At 57.0% G+C, this 21,616-nt stretch overlaps 7 protein-coding genes across 7 annotated transcripts; 4 read left to right on the plus strand and 3 right to left on the minus strand.

Annotated features, from left to right (window-relative positions):
• Positions 1-3,330: 3,330 nt before the first annotated feature.
• Positions 3,331-4,308, plus strand: B0I36DRAFT_357223 (uncharacterized protein; the record flags this gene model as incomplete). The annotated part of the gene is made up of 1 exon (XM_046157771.1): positions 3,331-4,308. One exon carries the CDS (start codon positions 3,331-3,333, stop codon positions 4,306-4,308), a length of 978 nt encoding a protein of 325 aa, XP_046017892.1.
• Positions 4,309-4,777: 469 nt separating this feature from the next.
• Positions 4,778-6,661, minus strand: B0I36DRAFT_309476 (uncharacterized protein). Its single transcript, XM_046152129.1, has one exon. The coding sequence runs from the start codon at positions 6,643-6,645 to the stop codon at positions 5,134-5,136; it is 1,512 nt and encodes a 503-aa protein (XP_046017893.1). The 5' UTR covers positions 6,646-6,661; the 3' UTR covers positions 4,778-5,133.
• A 1,973-nt stretch (positions 6,662-8,634) lies between these two features.
• Positions 8,635-9,401, plus strand: B0I36DRAFT_309478 (uncharacterized protein). The gene has a single exon (XM_046152130.1). The coding sequence runs from the start codon at positions 8,675-8,677 to the stop codon at positions 9,230-9,232; it is 558 nt and encodes a 185-aa protein (XP_046017894.1). The 5' UTR covers positions 8,635-8,674; the 3' UTR covers positions 9,233-9,401.
• A 761-nt stretch (positions 9,402-10,162) lies between these two features.
• B0I36DRAFT_309479 (uncharacterized protein) lies at positions 10,163-11,147 on the plus strand (the record flags this gene model as incomplete). The annotated part of the gene is made up of 1 exon (XM_046152131.1): positions 10,163-11,147. A coding segment is annotated over one exon (841 nt), but the record flags the coding sequence as incomplete, so codon positions are not given.
• A 343-nt stretch (positions 11,148-11,490) lies between these two features.
• On the plus strand, positions 11,491-12,618 carry B0I36DRAFT_357227 (uncharacterized protein; the record flags this gene model as incomplete). The annotated part of the gene is made up of 1 exon (XM_046157772.1): positions 11,491-12,618. One exon carries the CDS (start codon positions 11,491-11,493, stop codon positions 12,616-12,618), a length of 1,128 nt encoding a protein of 375 aa, XP_046017896.1.
• A 71-nt stretch (positions 12,619-12,689) lies between these two features.
• B0I36DRAFT_426434 (phosphate-repressible phosphate permease) lies at positions 12,690-15,243 on the minus strand. Its single transcript, XM_046162391.1, has 3 exons — positions 14,708-15,243; positions 13,135-14,634; positions 12,690-13,064 (listed from the first exon to the last, which is right to left on the minus strand). The coding sequence occupies exons 1-3, from the start codon at positions 14,778-14,780 to the stop codon at positions 12,862-12,864; spliced, it is 1,776 nt and encodes a 591-aa protein (XP_046017897.1). The 5' UTR covers positions 14,781-15,243; the 3' UTR covers positions 12,690-12,861.
• Positions 15,244-19,259: 4,016 nt separating this feature from the next.
• On the minus strand, positions 19,260-20,958 carry B0I36DRAFT_234975 (actin family; the record flags this gene model as incomplete). Its single annotated transcript, XM_046149365.1, has 6 exons — positions 19,260-19,325; positions 19,384-20,217; positions 20,270-20,403; positions 20,457-20,684; positions 20,749-20,771; positions 20,924-20,958. 6 exons carry the CDS (start codon positions 20,956-20,958, stop codon positions 19,260-19,262), a joined length of 1,320 nt encoding a protein of 439 aa, XP_046017898.1.
• Positions 20,959-21,616: the final 658 nt, after the last annotated feature.

Consider the following 21,616-nt stretch of genomic DNA (forward strand, 5'->3'; position numbering starts at 1 on the left):
CGATCAATCTAAGTATCAGTTTCACCCACACTTGAACTAGTCACTCAATTGCCGAGACTGGTATCTCTTCCAAGAGACACGAACGACAACCCAGAGAGAGAACGACAGCAGAGTGTTAGTTGATCTTGCGCAGGCTTTACCTATCTGCAGAACAGCAACCCCAGCGCCCTGCCAGACGGTTGACCCCGGAGGCAGGATCGTGACACCAGGGGGGTGGTAGTCCGGCAGAACCTAGTAGTGTTGGCGTACGAAGCTTTATATCTAGCTGCGAAATTACATAGTCCGGGTCGTACGGTACTAGGCCTGTCGCTCTAAAGCCTGCCTGGATGTTTGATTTGGTTATTGCAGCGTTGTACGCCTTATAAAAGGCTGGGAGGAAGTCCTCCTTTGAAACGTGGGTTACGTACGCCCGCATTAGACCTTCGATTTCTTTACCGTACGCCCGTTTTAGAGGTCCAAAACACCTAACATCGAGAGGCTGGAACTTATGCGACGAATAAGCAGGTATATAGAGGGTAACAATATTCTATTCCTTGCAGTAGAGCTCGAAATCGACGGAATGGTGGCTCTCGTAGCCGTCGAGGATAAGGAGGCGGTAGGTACCCTTCGTACGACTCTTTATATGGAAATCGAAGTGTTTTACCTATTCTAGGCCTCTCTCGTTCGTCGTCTAACCGTTTTCTAAAAGCGCGATTACCTAGTTAGCCGGTAGAGGGCTATTCGCGGTCTAGGAGTTAAGGTGGACCTTCCCGGCGAAGATAATGTACGGCGGGATTAAATAGCCGTACGACACGATACCTTAGATTACTGTAACCCATTCCTGATTACCTTGTTATACGGCTCTTAGCCTCCCGCGTTGATCGGAGGTCGTAACAACAGTTTCAGCGGAGATTTTACCTATCGCGAAGCCCGTTTCGTCGAAGTTGTAGATGTTGTTATCGTGGATCTCGTATTTCGCGATTATATTTCGTACGAGCTTAAACTACGTACGATACGCGTCCGGATCCTCGTAAAGGACCCTCTAATAATCGATTCTTCGATTAAAATACGTACGGAGCTTAGGTCGTCGTCGTACGAAGGTTGAGGCCCAGTTCGTTCTAACGCGTAGCGCGTCGCGTATACGGAGGAGTCGATCCGCCATTTCTCAAATACCACTTAACCGCGGTGGAAACGAACGCGAATCTAGGTCGAGTACGTATCGTACGATACTCTCCTCTTCGTATAAGGTTAATTTCTAGCAGGGTAGTCGGGTGTCGTGTTTCGCAGCTCGGCCGTGGTATCGTTACTGGAGTGTCGTACGAGATACATTATAGATCTGCGCAGCCTTTCGTACGCTTAATTTTGGGTCGGATTGGAGCGCATTTAACGCTAGAACCAAATCACTTTCAATTGATTGTCGTCCCATAATTAGAGGTGGAGAAAAAGGAGAAGGAAGTGAACCTCAATTAAATTGCAGTAAAGTGACCCGTTCACCCGTGTGACCCGCTCACCCGTGGATTACGTTAGTCGTATTAGCATTCCAAGTCTCTGCTTAAACAGCCGTCCTTCGTGGTGGTGTGCCGGCCAATGGTTACTCTGAATTTAATGCCCGACAATGTTGGCCCAATAAAGGTTTGTGCCTGATCGCTAGATGTAACGAATATTTTGAGGACAAAAGCAAGACGCCCAGTCTTTCACTGTAATACATAACCCTGCCAGACATCCTGCTGCTACCTAACTTACCCTATAGTTCACGATTCTTACAACATGCGACCAGCCTCAGACAATGCCTCGTATAGCCTATTGAACTCCCGAACAAGAATCTCCTCTCTCCTCTTTCCTTATGCTGTGCCAGAAGCAAATGCATCATAGTGTTCGTAAATACCTTTGCCTGAACACGTCACAGAAAGCAACTTCTTCGCGCGGCAGTGCTAACAGATCAGCACCGGCCCCCTGAGCGCGGAGAGATACCATCCGGGAATGGCTGCGAACCTATACATCAACGCTGTCCGTGTGTATGTGATTTCTCGCCCTACGATTCCTTCATTCTTCTCCGGGCGGCATGAAAGCTAACTAATCATGTGAGGCATTATTGAGGACCAGCTTACTCGATCTCCCCAGCTTGGTCTTTGTATGGTGGCTTACTTGTTCGCGACTGGACGCCATGCGCCTTCTGCAGCCGTGCGTAGCGCCACGGCCCGAGGCTTTGATTTTGTGGAGGGCGGTGAGAATTGCGAGCGCAGAGTGGCTGAGAGACGACTAATTATTACGTACGGGATCGAGGTTGGCGTACTAACTATCTGTTACAGCATCCAGGCGAAACTGCTGTCTTTAATTAACTGCGTGTTTGCAACTTTCTCTTGGAGATATTGTCATATTTCCTGTCAGGTCTCATGTACTGACGAACAGACCTGTTGATGTATAGATCGATCTTCTCGTCTAAAACAGGAGGGTCTTTCTCCCCCGGCTATCCTTGCCATTCTGTCACTTCACTCTAAAGGTATAGCGGCTCCATCAAGAGAGGTGGTGTGACCCATCCAGCTGAATGTGCTCAAGGAAAGGGTCTAGAACCGCGGAACAGCCCGTGGCTCGGAGATTAGAGAGAATGGGTGGGTTCCACAGTGGACGATCCACGCATCTCCACCCCGGGGATAAGTGGCTGTTGAGGTCCGGATGTTCTTGCTAGTTGCAGGACCTGTCCGAACCCGATTCCGCATCGCTGGCCAAGCCTAAAAATCCCCGAGTGCGGCCAGGTAGCTTAAGGTAATGTCCACGTGGCGTGACGCCCCATATCTGGCGCAGCTGAAAAAAAAAATCCGGGTTGTGCCTGAACAAACTAGCTTTAAGACTCTATGCCCGAATAGGCAACAAACCGGCGCTACTGCAGGGGTCGGGCCTAGTCATGTTCCAGACATCTTTAACAACGCTATTGTGCTCTATTGGGGAGATGACGGTGGCTGCCAGAATCGATAGAGCGTGGACGTGATCGAACGACAAAGACGCCCTATAGGAACAAAAATGGAGAATATCTGCTGTTTTCACGCCTCTGGCTTGAATGCTGAAAGCTGAAGCTGCTTGAATACACGCGGTCGGGCAAATTCCGAGGTCATCTGGACTGGGCATGGTGTCATAGAGGCTTGCAAAATGGCATTCTCTCCAGCTCAAGCTGAGAGACTTGGAAAACTTGAGAAGCATCGTGGCTGTTTTCTGTCAATGATATAAAGTCGTCACTGTCGTCTCTCTCGATCAGCAGGACTTTCCCATCTGCATCCGCTAATCAACACACACCAAGTCTGTTGTCCTTGCCCTTGATCTCTCCCTCCGACATCCCACCACACCGCCACTCCCACGATGCTTGCCACCACTGTCCTTCTGGGCGGCCTTGTTGCCGTTGCCCAGGCTGCCTTGGACTGCGGTGCGTACGGCACGGGTCCCAGCGATGGCACGCGCTACACGGCGCCAGATGGCAAGCAGTGGGACATACGCTGCCACTCTACCTACGACTCGGCCAGCTACCGCTGGGGGGGCGACAACTACCCCAACCAGGAGGCGTGCATTGCTGCCTGCAGCGCCCAGGGCGCGTCCCAGTGCAACTATGCCGCCTATGCCAAGATCTGGAACTCCTGCCTCTTCGCCCTCACCACCCCGGCCGAGAGAGCCGCCCCCATGACCGTCAACAATGCCTACTCGGGCGCCCTCCTCGTCCAGCCCCTCAACTGCAACGACGGCTCCAGCAATGGCACCGTCTTCACCGCCCCCGGCTCGATCCAGAAGTACCAGGTCCTCTGCAACTACCAGTACGGCGGCAACACCCTCGGCGCCTCCAAGCGAGCCGACACCCTCGAGCAGTGTGTCGGCTTCTGTGACGCCGCCACCGGCTGCGTCGACGCCATCTGGAGTGACGCCAAGTACTGCTGGCTCAAGTCCTCCAAGACCAATGGCTACAAGTCGGGCGGCTGGCACAGCATCGTCAAAGTCCCCGCCGGCTTCGTCCAGCCTGCTCCCGCCGGCGCCTCCGCGCCCCCTCCTCCCAACTCCATCCGCTGCGACGACAACTCGGCCGACGGCACCGTCTTCAGGGCTCCCTCCGGCGCCCAGTACGATATCAAGTGCAACTTCCAGTATGCCGGCCAGACCCTCGGCAGCAGCAAGTACACCGAGACTTTCGAGGTGTGCGCGGATCTGTGTGATTCTACTGCTGGCTGTGTCGAGGGTATTTGGAGCAACGCCAAGTACTGCTGGCTCAAGTCGTCTATTACTGGCAATGGCTATAAGTCTGGTGGCTGGTACAGCGCTGTCAAGAAGCAGAACGTCATGATCACCCACTAAGCACCGCTGTTTGCATCGAGTGTCTGTAACGAAGGAATGCAAACAGCACGTTCACGCACGTCACGCATGTAATTCAGGCGTGTATTTTAATAATCTTCACAACTGTACTTACTTAATCCTACTATTTAATTAATGTCAAGAAACCACCTGCTATTGTTGCCAAAATGTCTTCATAGGATGATCCGTGTCAGCCCCCACGAATTGAGATTAAAAACATGGCGCAACCCTCCGGGCCTTTGTGTTGAATACTACACAGATTCATTTCCTGGTCATCAACTGCGAATTCATCGAATTGCTCCAGTGTGTCGCGAAAAAGGGGGTTCTGACTTCGACATCAGTCTCAGCGATCCATAAAGATCCAAGGCGGCTGCTGGCCGCCCACAGACGCGACGCGCCAGACGCGCCCCACACGAAGTCCCAAAACATCGAGGAGACAATTCAGAAGAGAGTCATTGAGACACTCTCGAGCGTGTGGATTGATTGCCCTTGAACGAGAAAGCAAATTAAAACCATATCGCCCAAGCACCACTATAGGCGCGTATAAGCACGGTCGCTTCGAATAACATAAAAGCAGGTCCCAAAGAGTAGATCCCAGCACAGTTCACTGCAGGAACTGTTGCAATTTGCTGGCAAGAAATCTTGCCTTGCTATAGAGTAGAATCCACCAGGCCAAAGGGAAAAGGCAAAGTCACATGGCCGAGTACATGATCTGCTTTCTCCTGTCTTCAACATCCGCCAGCACGTGATGACGTGCTATGTTCTACACCTGCCATGTTCCAGTTTGTCATTGTAGTAGGTTCCTTGGCGTAGTACTCTCCTGCTGAACTAGAACGACCTCCAATCATCCCAGTGAAACATCAGGGTTCCTGATGGCAGTCCAGGCCAGGCTTTGAAGGGATCGTCTGGTTTGGCCCTCCGTATCTGGTATGCCTTGTCCGAGTCCTTGACCTGCACGGCGAGCGTTTTCCACACGAACCCGTCCGAACTCAGGCCATGTGTCTCGAGGGTCATGTCTTCAACGCGATCGTGCCTGTCTACGCCTCTGCCGAATGGCTCCCATTTCGCCGACCACTGGCCAGCGGCGTCCCGGATCTTGTGTCTGATCTTGCCTCCGCAGACGACGATGATTTCGGCCTCGAGGGGTCCCCAGACGACAACGACGGGGTATCCGAGCTGGTCAGGGGCAAGATCTCGACATTCGTCGGGCCGGCCGAGCCGGTCCCACTCCCCGTCCCAAGGCCTGGGACCAGCCTTCGCGACGGCGTGCTGATACTCTCCGCCCTTGATGGCGACGGCATGGACTACCAAACCGCGACGTTTGTCCTGAAGATAGTAGTTCGCCTCGAGACTGACCTCACCGACGAAACCTCGTCCGAGCTCGACCCAGCCGCTGAGCCACCCTCCGGCGTTTCTGTCGTTGACGGTATAGCATCGCTTCATCAGTGCCCCGTCGGCGGTGACTGCAAAGACGTCCAGAAAGTCTTGACCCGCACCGGTGGGGGCCACCATCCGCGTGAGACTGATGGTTGGCTGCCACGCGAACGGACCGCCTCCGGCGCTGTCCCATGCCCAGGAACCAGGGGTCCCCTGCGCCCACGGCCTCGCCCACGCCTTTGAGAGCTCCTCCTGATCTTGAGTTCCTTTACTGCTGCCCTTCTGTGGATGGTATACTGCCTGCAGGACAGCGCCGGTGCCGTACTCTAGAGCCAGCATGTGATGCCGCAAGGGATCCCCAGAGCCAGGCGCGAATAGGGCAGGGCTCGACACCACCACTGGCGCCGTTAGGAACCGCGTCGTCCCGTCTTGGTCGTAGGCCTGCCACTCTCCCCCGCTCGGGTCGTCCAGGATCCTCCGCAGCTGGGGGTTCTCGCGTACCGACTCGCGCGTGTCGTTGCCGAAGCGCTGGCGCACCTCCGCGGCATGCAGTTCTCTGCGCCGGAGCACGTGGGTGCGGGGGTCGATGGAGAATTCGTACCGGCCAAGTCCGAACCCCAGAAGCGAGGAGTGCAGCGCTGTACTGAGCGTATGGGGAGGCCCAGAGGCGAGGGCGGTCATCGGGTTAGGCATGTCTGCTGCTGCCCCTGGGGCTTTTGGTAGGTCGCTGATCATTACCACCATTCCGTCAAAGCCTCTGAGGAATAGACTCGTGGCGGCGATGGCGATGACGGCAGTCGTAAAGATGGCGGCAACAAGGACGTAGCAGGAAAAGACCCTGCTGGGCGTGCTCAAATGCCGGACGGCGATGCTGGGCACCGAGCTGCTGCTGCTCTTCTCCTTTGATTCTCGGACCGGCCCGGCATCTTCGGGCCTGGCCTGCATGTTCCGCTCGGGGTCCATGCTGCTGGCATTCTCTGTGAGGATTTGAAGGGATGAGAAACGGTGCTGGGCAGCGTGACGCGCAGTAGATATACTGCTTCACCTGGGCCAACCAACGAAATTAGTTGACCCACAACACGCAGGCAGTCGCCGATGACAGTGGGGACAATCCAGGGGGTCGGCAGTTATCGTGTCCCGAAAGGGCAACGGCGCCGTTATGTAACAACCTGTCACACGGGAGATTTGAGTTAAGCTTTGGCTAAGCCTGCAAAGCCAAGAGTCTCGTGAATACAATAGTCACGAACCCAGAATACTTGGCATAGCAAGACTTTGACAATGAGGATGTCACTCAGCCTGTCTGCTATGCTGCCTCTATGGAGCATCAAGGCCAATGTCCAGATAGTCCGTACGATTCATTTGCGAGGTGGGTCAACGGCGAGTCCGAGCAACCAACATTCATCATAGCTCGTGTGGAGCCCCTTTTCCTATAGTTTGCCGGGATGCATCACTGTACAAGGAGACCAATACCCAGTATAACTCAAGCATTGCGGTCCAGTCATTATTTGTCGGGCAGCCAACAACACCACGAGTCTCAACTCGCCCAAACAACTTTGTATTGATGGCCATGGCCACGACCCGGGCCGGCGCAGGCATTGCCGTGATGCTGGCCCGGAGCACCACGACGTTCATGCCCGGCCTGCCTGCCGAGCTGCTCGACCTCATCACCACGCACCTGTCCATCCGTGATGGCCTCGCCTTCGCCGGCGTCAACCGCTCCCACCACGACACCTGGACGAACTTCCTGTACGAGTCTTACATGCGAGCCTCGCCCCGGAGCGACCAGTACCGGCCCTTGTGGTGGGCAGCCCGGCAGTCTTCCTCGTGCCCCGCCGCCCTCCACACGGCACGGAGGGCCATCCGGCTCGGCGCAGACCCGAGCGTCCACGTGGGCAAGGGCAGCGCGCACTACGACCGGCAGTGCAGCACGCCGCTGCTGCTCGCGATCCGGAGCGACAACGCGGCCATGGTCGAGCTGCTGCTGGCGGCCGGGGCAGACCCGTGCGTCGCCGGCGAGAACCACCGGCCCCTTACCCTGGCCGCCAGCGAGGGCAAGCTCGAGATGCTCCACATCCTGCTCTCGCACGCCGGCACGTTCCCCAAAATCTGCGAGAGCCGCGACAAGGCCGGCCTCACGGCGCTATCCCACGCGGTGCTGCTCGGGCATGAGGCGGCAGTCCGCGTGCTGCTCCGCCACGGCTACAGTCCCCACGGCGTCGACGTCGACATTGTCAACCTCCGGGGCAACGGCTCGGGAGACCGGCGCTACGTCAAGAGCAACGCACTGCTTGTTGCCGTGGACAAGAAGGAGCGGGCCATAGTGGACCTGCTGTTGGCGGCTGGTGCAGACCCCATGCTCATGAGCAACTGGGGAATCACGCCGCTCCTCGAGGCCGTGGGGCAGCATGACGGCGACCTGGTCCGGTCTCTTCTTGAAGCAGCTCAGCGGAAGCACGGTCGTGGCGGCGGCGGCGAGCAGTGGCTCGGTGTGTCCAAGGACCAGAGTTTTGTCTTCCTTCACTGGGCCGCTGCTTGCACGCCAATCCTGGACATCCTGATTGAGTTCGGGATCCCCGTGGACACGCGGATCGACGCGATTGGCGGCGAGACGCTTTTCTTCTACGAGACGGTCGTGTACACGCAGAACAAGTTCGAAGTCCTGCAGGCGCTCCTCGCCGCCGGGGCCGACGTCGACGCCTACTGCAAGGACCCGGTCCTCTGGCCCGTGAGGAGGGAGTATACGCCGCTGATGCGTGCGGCAGAGTACGGGTTCGACGACGTGGTGGTGTTCCTGCTCACGAAGGGTGGTGCTGACGTCTCGCTCAGGGACAATCGGGGCTGCGGAGTGCTCACATACGCTGCTGGGGCCCACAGGAATATAGCAAAGTCCCTCGGCAGTCTGCTCGACCACGGCCGCCTGCCCGATGGAAAACTCAGCCCCGCGATCAGGGACCAGCTCGAGCTCCGAGACCCAGAAGGCCGTACGCCGCTTATGCTTGCGGCCAGGAGAAGCCTTGCCGGCACAGAGCTGCTGCTCCGGGACGGGGCGGACGTCGGCGCCTGTGACGGGCAAGGGTACACGGCCTTGGCCATGGCGGCCTGCCTTGGCGAAGCCGGCACCGCGGCGCTGCTGGTCAAGCATGGTGCAAGGCTGGATGCTGTCAAGTTCAAACAGTCGGTGGAGGAGGGCGGGCCGGACAAGGAGGCGGCAGGCAATGACGGCCGTCTAGTTGCTCCTTGGGGGTTGGCAATGGACTGTCCCTCACCCAAAGGCGTCGAGACTCTCATCGACCTTGGCATGAACGTCGACCTCGTGGGCACACACCCGGATGATGCGGGCCGGCTGGAGACGCCGCTCGTCGCGGCTGTGCGTACTCAGCAGCCGCTGATAGTCGAAATGCTAGTGAGACGAGGCGCGAGCCTAGCAAGGGCGTTCAGCTGCAATCCTGGGCTGCTTGAGTTTTGCAGGCAGCGGAGCGGTGACGATGCTTTCAGGATCCTCGATCTCCTGGTCAAGCATGGGGCGGCCGAGCTCGATATCCAAAGATGACAAGAGCCCTGCTAGCCAGATCGTGCAGTCAAGTGGTCATAGTATTGCACCTGCTCAGTTTTAGGCGGCCTATCACACGAATCTTCGGTTTCTGGGACAGACAGGCTCGTAGGTAGAACTTCCAGCTCACGCTTGTAGACTTGATCGCAATAAACATCATGGAGGTATATCATGGAGGAACATCATGGCTCGCTAGCCCCGGCGAGAAATTCGCACTTGAGTGACATGGATGCAACCCAAGGCATAGCGTCCCAAACATTATCGTCATCATGTCAAAACGCGACAATTGCTCGATAATCACCAGACTAGCAACACCTAGAGAGAGTGTCGTTCTCACGGCTTGGCAGAAACGCTGGATGCTATGACAAGAGGATCAGTAATCCGTAATGCAATGTACCGTCTTCTTCATTAGCCTTGTTATGCATGCCGCAGTCTGATGGTTGCCACCCACCAAGAATAATAAGGGTTTCTCCATAAAACGCCGTGTCGTCTCTGCCCGCATTCCCGTGGCGTCATGGGGAGAAGCTGTGTCGAGGCTAAAAGGGCTCCAACACGCCAAACCTTACGCATTGGGGAAGCGGTGCGGGCCACAGACACCACCCCGTCAAGGGACTGGCCAGTCTGGCCACCATGGCCAGAGACAAAGTTACACAGCAGCAGCAAGTAGTGTTTCTGGGAAGCTAAAGAGGCATTCATCCGCCTCCTTGCATGTGCCGCCAATCCCGGGGTAAGTCCTGGACACCTCCCTGGCCCGGCTCTTGTGTTGCACTCTAGAGCTCCTGGGATCATGATGACGTTGCACAAGGCGCTTGTAGGCCTGACCACGAGACCCTGGGAGCGAACCTTTGTGGTTGTTCTGGGAAAGTTTAAATAGAGATGCACATGCCGCCTTTGATTGCACGGACACTTTTTGCCCATCTCCTCTTAAACAATGCCTACCGGGCCATCAGACCCCTCAAGCTCCAAGCCGATCCAAGGCACGATGAACAGCGTCCTGTCGACGCTGCGCGAGGCTCTCCGCCCCGGTGACGCCCCTCGCCACCCGAAGCAGACCAAAGACACCACCACAACCATCTCGTCCTCGTCCTCCTCCCCATCCCCCTCCACTTCCTCGGCGCCCACAGCTCCGCGCAGGGCGAGCGCCTCTGCCGCCGCCGATACCGAGCGGAAAGACGCCTTCAACTCAGCCGTGCAGCAGCCCCATCAGAGACGGGATTCCCGCCTGGCAGAGCAGGCCATAGAGGACGACGATGGCGACGACCACCACAACCACGACAGAGAATCCCGGCCGCGGGCGTTTCCCGAGGCCTACCGCGACGCGACGGGCCACAAGTCGGTGATGGAGAGCATCATGCCCGGGAACCAGGGGTTGTCGGGCAAGCCGGCCTGGGACCCGAGTGTCTCGAGCTCGCCGCCCAAGCAGGAGAGACGGGGAAGCGGGGTGATTAGGGGGGCGCTGGAGGCGATGACGAGGCGGCGGAGCAGCAGTGCGAGCGAGAGCTCACAGGGGAGATCTAACGAAAAGCGAGATGGAAGAGGAGGAGGTGGAGAAGGCGGAGCGAATTATACATACGACCCGTTGACCGGGACGAGGACGAGGAGGGAGAGTACTGGAGGTGGTTTTGGGCGAGAGAGTGCCCGGCCCAGGACAGCAGTGACGGACAGCAACAGCAACAACAATGATTTAAAGTCTTCGTCGAAAGAGACGGCGCGAGGTTCGATGGACAAGCTGCCTGCATCGGTGGCGAGAGAAAGTCAGGTTAGTCGATGAGTCGAGTGAGTTGCATGGCAGAACAAAACGAAGCGAGTCGGGATGCAGGATGGGCTGATCTGGGAGTCTTGATAACAACAACACAACACAGACTGGTCATGTCGAGCAAAAAGTCTTTACACAGAACGCAGTCATGAATCCAAGGATATTATGCTTGTGTTGTTTGAGAGTCTATGTCTCAAGCACGGCTGTCTCATTAACTAGAGTCCTTTCCAAATGTCGTTGCCAAAACCAAGAGGTGGGGCGTGGAAATGCATTGCAATGCATCGCCTCCACACGCCATGTCGTCATCCGCGCCGTCCAAAAAGATCAACTTCGCACTTCCCTCCACAGCATGCCAGGCGAGCAGCACCACTCACTACAATAGCCTTCGAGTGCTTGGCGGACACCCCGTGTGCGCAGTGTTGCTGGGTCCAAGTCGGGGCGGCCAAAACAACACCCAGCGCTGCCAGATATCCATAGGAAGAAACCAAGGCGGAACACAGCCATGGCGAACGAGGCATCTTCCCGCCTCGCGGCAGAGCTCGAGATGCTGCTTGCAATGTACCCAGACGGGGCCGTGGCCTACAGCTCCTCGCGGCGGGAGCTACGCTTCGCAGCCACCACCAGCCCGGCCGCGAGCTCGCTCGTCCTCCGCCTGCCAGAGACATATCCCGCGTCTGGCTTCCCCGAGATCCTCACGGCCTCTCGCTCAGGCAGTGGGAGCAGCAGAAGCAGCAGCAGTGGACACGAGGACTTGCGAGAACGGACAAAGGCCGCATTTCAACATCTAGCCATCCCCCAGGACGGGGGCGAGGAGATATTGGATGCGCTGATTCTCGCGTTTCAAGACCTCGTCGAGAAAGAAGGGAACCCTGAGAACCACGACGGTGCCGAAAATAACACCACTACCGCCACCACCGCCATCACTCACGAAGCTGCAGAAGACTCTCCTAATCACCACAGCCAAAGAGCCACAGCAGCAGCAGCGTCGTCAAGCACACAGAAAAGCAAACGCCAGCACAAGACAGTCGTGATATGGCTCCACCACCTCCTCAACACCAACAAGCGCAAGCTGGCTCTGCACCCGACCCTCTCACTCTCAAGAGCACAACCGAGCCACTCCAAACTGTCTATCAACCACAACACCACCACCACCATGCCCCCAACCAGTAGCAGCAGCAGCAGCAGCAGCACAATAACGGGCCTCACGAAACCAGGCTACCCAGGCATCCTCGTGTATTCAGGGCCCAGCGAGCTGGTCGCCGCACACGTGGCCGAGCTGCGTGCACAGCGCTGGCAGGCATTCCAGGTCCGTTACGACAGCGACGACCACGAAGACGATCAAGACCACATCTCTACCGCCGTGGGCGGCGGCGAGCGCGGCCCCGGACGTAGCAGCGGGGAGGCGAAGTCAAGCAGGCAAGGGCCAACGCAGCGGGCGAGGAGGGTGCAAGACAAGACTGCCCGTGGCGGCGGCCATGGTGGTGCTGGGGAGACGCCGGAACCGGGACTCTGGGCCTTTGAGCATGACACGGGCACCATTGTCGAGGTCGAGTCCATCGCTCTCGCCGCAAGGGCCATCAAACATGAAGGACACCGCGAAACTTTCCTGGCAGCCGTGGGCGTCAAGTAGTCACTGTCAAGCCCCTCGACGGTCAATTGCAACATCAATTAGACAAGAGCAACCAACAGCAACTGTGGGACCAAGACTTCCAGTGTCGGGTATATCTTGTGTATCAATTATATGACGTAGCGTAAAGAGTGATGAAGTCAGCCCGAGCGAAGGAAGGAGCAACCTCAGGCCCTGCTAAAGACGGCACTTCGTGGAACCTCGCCCACAAACTCATAAGAATTGTATGTCAGAAAGCACCATAATCTAAGCGCTCATACCCCAGCGGGGCGCGTTCATGATAATGCCCATAAGGCAGCCAGAGACAATGCCGGCAATAGGCAGGGTCAGGATCCAGCCCATGTAGATCCACGCAATCATGCGCCAGTTGAGGGCCCGCCAGTCTCCGTTGCAGAGACCGACACCGACAACAGCGCCAGTGATGCACTGGGTAGTGGACACGGGAAGCTCTGTGGTGAATGTCAGCATTTATGTGCGAGTGCAAGGAAGAAGAACAGTCTGTTGGTGGATGGTGCTTACTCAGACGGGTGGCGAGAACAATGGTGGCAGCAGAGCCCAGCTCCATGGAGAAACCACGCGAGGGAGATTGCAGGGTCAGCTTGTTGCCCAGGTTGGACATGATCTGGTAACCGTAGGTCCACAGACCGAGCACAATACCAATACCACCGAAGGCGAGAATCCAGAGAGGGACAGGAGACTTGCTGCCTGCAATCTCGCCGGTCTGCCAGATGTCATAAATGACCGAGTAAGGAGCGATGGCATTGGAAACGTCGTTGGCACCGTGGACGAAAGAGGCAGTGCAGGCAGTAAGGATCTGGAGGAACGAGTAGCAGAACTCGGCCTTGTTGTCGTAGTGGGCAGCACGGGCGTGGGCCTCTTCGAGATCTCCGCTGAGCTTGTCCTTCTTCTGGCTCTGGATCGAGGCAATGTCTTTGTCAACACCGTGGAAGATGACAAGCTTAAATCCCCACCACAACATCTCCTTGGAGGTCCAGGGAAGACCCTCGGGTCGAGGGCCAATGATGGACTTGTAGCTGCTGTGGGTCTTCACGGGGGCGGCGCCGCTGTGGGAGTTTGTCTCGGACGAGTCGGAGGCGAGGACGGCATCCAGAACCTTGGCCTCGCTGCTGGTGTTCGTGTTGGCCTCGACGTCAGTGCTGGCAGGCATAGCGGCACGCTTGGCGTCGAGCTCTTCGCGGGTCAGGTGTCCCTCGTAGAAATTGCGGATGGCCCCAGTGAAGTCGGCAGGGGGAGGAGGGACCTCGCCACGGCGCAGCAGGAAAGGGCCCTGGAAGATGTGGTGCCACTTGAGCTCCCAGTCATCCTTGACGACAACGCGGTAGAGCCAGGGCAGGAAGAAGAAAGATACGAGAAGGCCGAAACCGATACCGGAACCGACAATGACGCCAGGAATCTGCTGGTCGGTGAGCCTGACCTCGTAGGCGCCTCCCTTCCAGAGCAGCAGCATGATAAGCAGCATGGCGGTGATGGAGAAGTAGATGGGCACCATGATGAACGCCTTCATGACCGGGTCTTTGCGCAGCATGACACCGTACTTGGTGATGGTGAAGAGGATGGCGCCAAAGCAGGCCGAAATGCCGGGGGCAATCAGCCAGGCCGCGAACACTGATGCAACACCGGTGTTGACGACCTCGGTTCCGGTGGTTCCCGCAGGCGCAACCCAGGTGATGCCCTCAGCACCAACGGAAGCAAGACCCATACCGATGACACCACCCATGAGAGAGTGGGTGGTGGAGACGGGGAGACCAATTTTGGTGCAGAAGGTGAGCCAGAGCGAGGAGCCGACAATGGCACAGGTCATGCCGAGCATGAGGACAGCGGGCTCCGATTCGTACTGGTCAGGGCTGACAATCTTGGTCTTGATGGTGTCGGCCACCCGAGCACCAACACCAAAAGCGCCGGCAAACTCCATAATGGCAGCGCCGACCATGGCCTGGAATAGGGTCAGGGAGCGGGAAGCAACCGAGGTTGCCCAGGAGTTGGCGACATCGTTGGCACCTGCGAGGGAATGGATCGTCAGTCTCTCTGTATCCCGGAATATTCCATGCTAGTAACAGGGTGTTGAGCATACCGATATTATAGGCATCGAGAAACGCAAAGATCGTGCCAATGGCAAAGATGTAGTCGTACTGGTGGAGGACCATGTTGGGCGGTTTTCGACTCACAGAGACCGCGTCGCCAGTCAGCCGAAGAAGCCTTTGGGAATGGGTGGCAGGGTAGCGAATGCCTCGTCGGATCCGAGGATGCTATAGCTGGCTGAGGAGCGCGGAGGAAAACAAGGCCTAGCAACCAGAGGCGAGAGGATGGTTATATACAGCCCGGGTCACAGCCTAGCTGAGCGAGCGTTGGTAGCATCGAGGCATCTAGAAAGCGCGCGGGCAGGGTGGGTGCGACCCACGCCAGCATGGCCACCACTCCTCGGATTGCGGCGGGACATTGGCAACGCTCTTTTTTTTTTTCTTTGTCGTCGAGTTGCCTCACGCTTGTTTGAGAGCGCAGCCCAGTGGCGGGATGAGCCAATGAGATAGACTCAGAGGGGGAACGTGTTCGAAGGTCGAGCGTACGTGGGCCATTGATGCCAAGCAGCAGGATGGGGCAGATCAGCTTGATGGCGCTGGAGTCCTCGGCGAACGAGACAGGGAGAGTTGTAGAGAGGGCGATCAAGAGGTGGAACCGAAACGGCCTTGGGCGAGCTGAGAGAGTGCATGTTACGCCCAGCATCCCGAGCAGGGATGCCATGTTACGGCCACGGCCACGGCGACCGGCGGGCCATGTGCGAGGACGAGGAGAAAGAGCAGCGCCGATCCGAGTGGAGGCCTAAACGGTCTCGCCTTGCGAAGGGGCTGGACCGAAGCTGTCCCGATATGGGATTGTCTTTAAGCTATGCATGGATGCCACGGCTCGCCCTGGTCCAGTCACACGCCTAGTGTGGGTTTTCGAGATGCCATTGTGGTGGTGGTGGTGGTTTGCCCACCCTGGACGTGAGGTTTCACTGGCCCCGGACCCTGAGCTGCATTTCCTGCTGTAGATGTTGCATTCGGTTGTATCTGCTATCTCGGGCGAAGAGAGGACAAGATGTTCTGGTGTACCTAGCTGGGTCTGGCTGTCTGTAGAAGTGACGTCTTGTGTTGTGTGGGACGAGAATTGTTCTGGCTGTGGTGAGCGAGGTTTGCCGCTGCCCAGGCTGGATAACTGGGCCCGTGGTTTCTGAGATGCTCGTCTGGATTGTCAGGTCGAGGCGTGTCTGGTCGTTGTTCTTGGATGCAGCGGATGGGTTGACGTTGAAGATGGAGCCCTGCCCTGGGCACTTGGCGGAGCATTGGCAGCGGCCTTGGCGGGGCACCAGTCAGCGGCGGCCAAAGTGCTCGTGTGCCGCGTTGCCGGCTTGGTTCCAGTGGCTTGCGGAAGGCACACCCCCCGGGCAGTTCCCCCAAGAGCCGCACTACGGGGCATGTCAGGGCGCAACACCCCCCGGGGCACGCCCCCAGCCAGCCTATAAGGTCCCGTACATCCCCCACGTGTGCTCCTTCAGTGGCCATCGTTGACTGCGTGGTCGCATCCCGCAACCTTGGGTCCGTGCCTGCCAGGGGTCTCGGTACGTCCCTTTCCAACGTCACGTCTTTTCGAAGCACCGCTCGACGCGCAACGCCTCAAGCCACCTGCACACGACAATATGTCAGCGGACACAAGGATCTGGCAAGCTCCATTGCACTGGAGCATCCAAATCACAACGGGTAGCGGCCAATGACGGCTGCGAAGTTACTTTTCTCCCCCCGTCGCGATACACGCAACTCGTACAAGCGGCGGCGCCACATGAGGGAGGAGGGATTCTGCTCCAGGGGAGCACCATTGCATCGCCGTCTCGAAATGAAAACGAGCATTGGCGATCCGGGATCTGGCGGGATCCATCCGTCACATATTTTAGCTTCCTTGCGCTCCGTCGGGTCGGGGTACAGCAAGTGACCAGGAGCCCATTTTCATTGCAACCGACACCATCGATGAGTGCAAGTTGGCCAGTCGGGCTAGCAGCAGCAAGCAGGTGGCACGCCTTCACGTTCGGCAGCATGTCTTCAACGCTGCATCCGCGAGTGAGCGATCTTTACTGGTGCTCTGATCGGCAACAGGAAATTCGGATTAGATGGGACCGTATTATCCAGCGTGGGGGACATGGCCAGACATCTCAGCAGCTTCCGGGTCGGATGGACCTGGCATCGTCGTCTCGTCCACCCCAGTCTTGACTTTCAGAAAGTGTCCTCCACACCCACACAAGCACGTCGACTTGGCAACAGCATTTTTCGCCCACGTGTATCTGGGCATGAGCAACACTTCAGGCGACGACTAGAATAGTCAAGGAGCTTTTGAGACGCGAACCCTCACTCAGGTTGCCTAGCCACGAGCACATGTCGCCAAGAGTCTTGTCACATCTACTTCGGTCACCCTCAGTCTCGCGGAGTGGTTGGTCCCTCATTGAGCGGCCGATCAAGCACACGCAGGCCAACATGAAGCCCTCAGCAACTGCCAGGGATGCGACAACCAAGTGTCTGGGCGCGCAGTCGCAGGTGATCCCATCAGCGCCGCCACGTCGGCCCACGTGCCCTCCGTCGTGAATCACCAGGCTGCATGAAACGGCTGCCGTCGTTGGCCGTCCCGATCCTGGTGTGTGCTTCCAAGGAAGGCTGCCTGCATCTTCTCACGGGCCCAGGTTCTTATTCCGGATCCGCCACCGAGGGTGTCGCGAACCCTTCCATGCATGTTCACTGTTTGGTCCAATCTCCTGGGTCTGGGCATGCGCGTCATCGGCCACTCACAATGTGTCTGTTCGTGATGTGACAGGCGCGTCAACGTATCAGGTGGAGTCGCCGCCGCATGATCTAGTGTCAGCTCAGCTCTGGGCACGGTCTGATTCCCTTGTTCGCACGTGAAATGTCGAATCGTGAGCGACGTCGAATCCTCGCGATTTTGACTAATGCTTGATTTGCGATCCTCCAGATCGTGGCGCCAATGCGGTATCCCAACTCTTCTGCACATTCTAACCCCTCCAGTGATATGTGTGAACCGAGGCCCAGCAGCAGAGTGACATGTTCACGCTTGCCAGAAGGCGGTTCCCTGTGCAAAGTTGGCACCTGTAGTCGGCTCGATTCCTAATCTGTTGCAACCCGTGTCTCTCCATGGCTGACATCGGAGTCTCGGATCATTTATTGTATTCTAACAAACGGCTCTGTTGGCCTACTTCATTATGTTCAGACAGGTCTTGTCAGCTTTGGACGTGTGACTCACACTGCGCTGATATCGCTTTCACGGGCGATCAACCAGCTTATGCGTTCAGGAGAGAGCTCATGAATAAGTCCATAAACATGAAGTAATGCTATTCTTCAACGCTCAATTTCAGATCCGGTACTTGTGGGATTCGGTATCCAAGTTACTTGGAGAAGAACCTGCCACTTCCAATCGTTTCCAGTGCAATGACTCGATTCAAGTGCCTGAGATCATTGGACAAGCACACAGCGTTGTTGGCAACCTGGCAAATCCCCACCATCGCGCGTCCATGATGAGGGCTCAAGATTGAGGCGAGCAAGGTCAAACATCATGGTGAGTGTATTTTTACAACAAGGCGCGCATCTCACGCATGTTATGCACGACGATGTGCAAACAAACAATCGAGTAGCACGTCGGCATACGAAACGACCTTCGGCACTCCTCGGAGAGGGACATAAACAGTGGAAAAGGACGCTCAAGCTCACGTCTCGATTCAATGAAACGTATCACAGCCTCAACACTGATTCTTATCGGGGTGGCAGACATAGATTGCCTTGATCGAAACGATGACAAGTGCAAAAGCACCATCATGGGTGCCAAAATAAAAAGAGTGGGAATATGGTGTCTCCATTGCGAAAAGTTCGGTACTCGCTCGCTCAAAAGGAGCATGGAAACCTAGTACTCGACTTATGAGGCTTGAACAAGAATCACCGGGATCCAGTGTCACCACGCCTAGAACATGCAGCAGCAAGGAAGAGGTGCCAGACTAGTCTCTGATCTGCATAAACGAAAAGATAACAGCGCAGCCGGGCCGTTAATGGCCAGCTGCGACTCCTGGCACCACGATCCATACTGCCACCAAGGAAAGAAAGTCTTGAATAATCTGGGCGCTATTATCTTGACACTTAGAATTGTCGGATTGAATGGGCAGTCTCCCACCTCCGGCGTGATGACCTTGTAATGTGGCAGAGCGCATCAATACTGCGTCGAGGTGCTCTGCTCGGGATCGGATGTGAAAGTCTCCCTCAATTCCTAGCTATGCGCCGAACGCATCTTTAGGGGACACAGGTCTCTCCCCAACTCACACACTGAGATGTTCGTGATGCATGCCTCATAGACTACTCGATCAGTCACAATATTCGATAATATATGGTGCAGTCGCATAGTCACTGATAAGAAGTCCAATGTCCTTGATGCATGATCCGCTTCAATATGAACTTGAGAATCTTTTTGTGGAACCACAACGCTGTGAGGCCAGACTACGGAGGGAAGTGTGACGCAGGCTGCATGTCGCCATTGGTACACGCGTACCGCTGGTGCTCGCAGATAACCACACCTGCTTTGCCTGCTTTAGTCGAGAACCACGTCTAATTACCACCGGGGCCGCCCAGAAGAGCAAAGCGCCGCACGATGCCAGGTCCATATTCTTGGTACTATTGCAAGAGTCAGCTGTCTTCTCATGTCGTCCCATGTCATTGTGAGGAGACTTACCTCCGCCTTGGTGTGGCAGTACGAGCGGAACTCGGGTGTCTGGCCCAGCAGACTGCCTCCAAACCACGGGCCGTGTCGCTGGCGCTTGTGCGAAATAACCTGCACCTCCAGACCGCCACTCTTGGCGCCACGGCTGCGGACCTCGCTAGCCTTGATCCTCGCATCCACCAGGTGCTTGATATCGCGTTGTAATCTGCGGCCAAAGTCCTTGTAGAGCGTGCTGCCTCCGGAGAGAACAATGTTCTTGTACAGACCACGCCTGACATCGATGGGGCTCTGCTGGATGACATTGTCGACGACGACGGGCAGCGGCGTCAAGAAGTCGGACGAGTAGATCTCGGGGTTGAAGAAGACCTCGGGTGCGAGGAAACGCTCGTAGCCGACATCAATAGTGACCTCGCGGCCGCCGGGGTGGCGGACGGTGTGCTTGGCGAAGCGAGTCGGGTCGCGGTCGAACTTGGAGAACTCCTTGACGATGTCGGGGCACACGTAGCAGTATTCCTCCTTGATCTCCTGCGCGGTCTTGAGCGAGCTGTCGGGCTCTCCACGATCTCTCAGCAGCGACTGCACAAAGTACGTAAGGTCGCGACCGGCGATGGGTATCGATTTGATGGACGATCCAATGACATAGCCCTCAGCGACAGGGATGACGTGCGTTACACCATCACCAGAGTCGATGACGGTGCCGGTAAGCGAGCGGTCCGATACCTTGGAGGACGTCCATGAGGCAGCAAGCGCGAGTACAGCTTGTACGGCAATGTAGAGACCGGCGCAGTTGAAAGACTCGAAGAAGATCTCGGCGGTGTTCTCTCGGTTCTCTGGAGGGTTCAAGGGCTGCAGACAAGGGTCAGCATTGGCTCTCTGCTGGGACAAGCAGGTCACTTACAGGCTCAGTCAAGAGGAAGTGGTGGTCCTCCGGCTCGACGCGCAGGTACTTGAAGATCGAGTTGGACCAGAACCTCTCCATGTGGTCCCAGTTCTCGATCTGGCCGTGCCGGATGGGATAGTGCAGTCCGTAACCTGAATGCCGCATTAGCCTTGGTCTGGCAGAAGTCTCCGTCGCCTTCACGAACCTGGCCCGTTAGCCGCGCTCACGGCTTCGTCCCCGATAAAGAAGTCGAGATCCTCAGTGCCTCGTTTCGTGGAGAGATGGCCAGCCGGACCAGCACCGCCGGTCAAGAAAGAGGGCTTGTTGGCAACAGCCGGGCGGCCGGAACCAGTGCCACCTGCACCGCTGGCAGGACCCTTGGTGGCGATCGCGGTCGGAAAGACGAAGGAAGGGGAGTCGTTGCCGGCGAAACCTGGTTACGACAAGTCAAGTCAGCCGAGGCCAGAGAGATGAGGGCGGTGGTTACTGGAGCTCACCGAGCTTTGAGAAACCCGTGCCGCTGCATGGAGAGAAGCACGTTAGCCTTGGACACGAACAGTGGCGGGATATCGCATCGCGCCGCCACGCAACGTGGTAATCTGGCGCGGTGTCGACTGAGGGCTTAGGGGGCTGGCTGGCTGGCTGGCTTGCGGGGCATTGGCCGTCACGTACTTGTCCATGACAACGGCGGGCGTCTGGTGGGCCATTGCGAAGGAGCTGCGGTGCCTGAAGCACCGTAAGACGTTATCGCAGCTTCAGACGGGAAGGGCGCGGTCGACGAGAGGGTCGTCGAGGGAGTGGACGAGATCGGCGGGGTCGGTGGTGGTCTTGGGTGAGGTCGAGCGGTAGCTTGGAGCTCGAGGTCATCGAGTGGTGGTGGGTGTCGCTGGAACGATGCAGCCTGGCGCAGCATTACGTGGGTGGTCCAGCCAGCAGCAGAACGGCCACCCTTGCTGTGGCTGAGGAGCAGGCTCAGTGCTGCTGGGTGTCACTCAATTGAAGGAGGCAGCAGTCTGGCGTGGGGAAACTGTGGCGGTGTAGGCGCAGTACGTCACTGGACCCCACCCAGGTCTGTGGTCAAGGCAGCTTGGAGCAGGTGTTCTAGAACACGAACATGCATGCACAGCACAGCACTCTCCTCATTGAGGGACGTGTCCCGGTTGGATCATGATCATGATGAGGCTATCCGTAGTTGATGTCCGCCTGTTGCTTGATATTATGGCTATTTAGAGGCTTCCAACGTTGCTTACGATTGTATGGCATGGGGTGGCCTACGAGCCAACAATTGCCCCATGGCATCTTCTCCATCGTGATGTTAAGCACCATTGAGTCTGGGCAGACCACATGCCGTGAATGCCTTCTTCG

The sequence above is a fragment of the Microdochium trichocladiopsis genome (genome assembly GCF_020744255.1).
Source record: "Microdochium trichocladiopsis strain MPI-CAGE-CH-0230 chromosome Unknown B0I36scaffold_1, whole genome shotgun sequence".
NCBI lineage: Eukaryota > Fungi > Ascomycota > Sordariomycetes > Xylariales > Microdochiaceae > Microdochium > Microdochium trichocladiopsis.

Excerpts from the sequence above, each read along its gene's own strand:
- B0I36DRAFT_309476 (XM_046152129.1), bottom strand. The coding sequence starts at position 6,645 with ATGGACCCCGAGCGGAACATGCAGGCCAGGCCCGAAGATGCCGGGCCG.
- B0I36DRAFT_309478 (XM_046152130.1), top strand. The coding sequence starts at position 8,675 with ATGCTTGCGGCCAGGAGAAGCCTTGCCGGCACAGAGCTGCTGCTCCGG.
- B0I36DRAFT_426434 (XM_046162391.1), bottom strand. The coding sequence starts at position 14,780 with ATGGTCCTCCACCAGTACGACTACATCTTTGCCATTGGCACGATCTTT. Across the intron at positions 14,635-14,707 it reads TCTCGATGCCTATAATATCG|GTGCCAACGATGTCGCCAAC; the intron begins GTATGCTCAACA and ends ATTCCCTCGCAG. Across the intron at positions 13,065-13,134 it reads TGTTCTCGCCACCCGTCTGA|AGCTTCCCGTGTCCACTACC; the intron begins GTAAGCACCATC and ends CATTCACCACAG.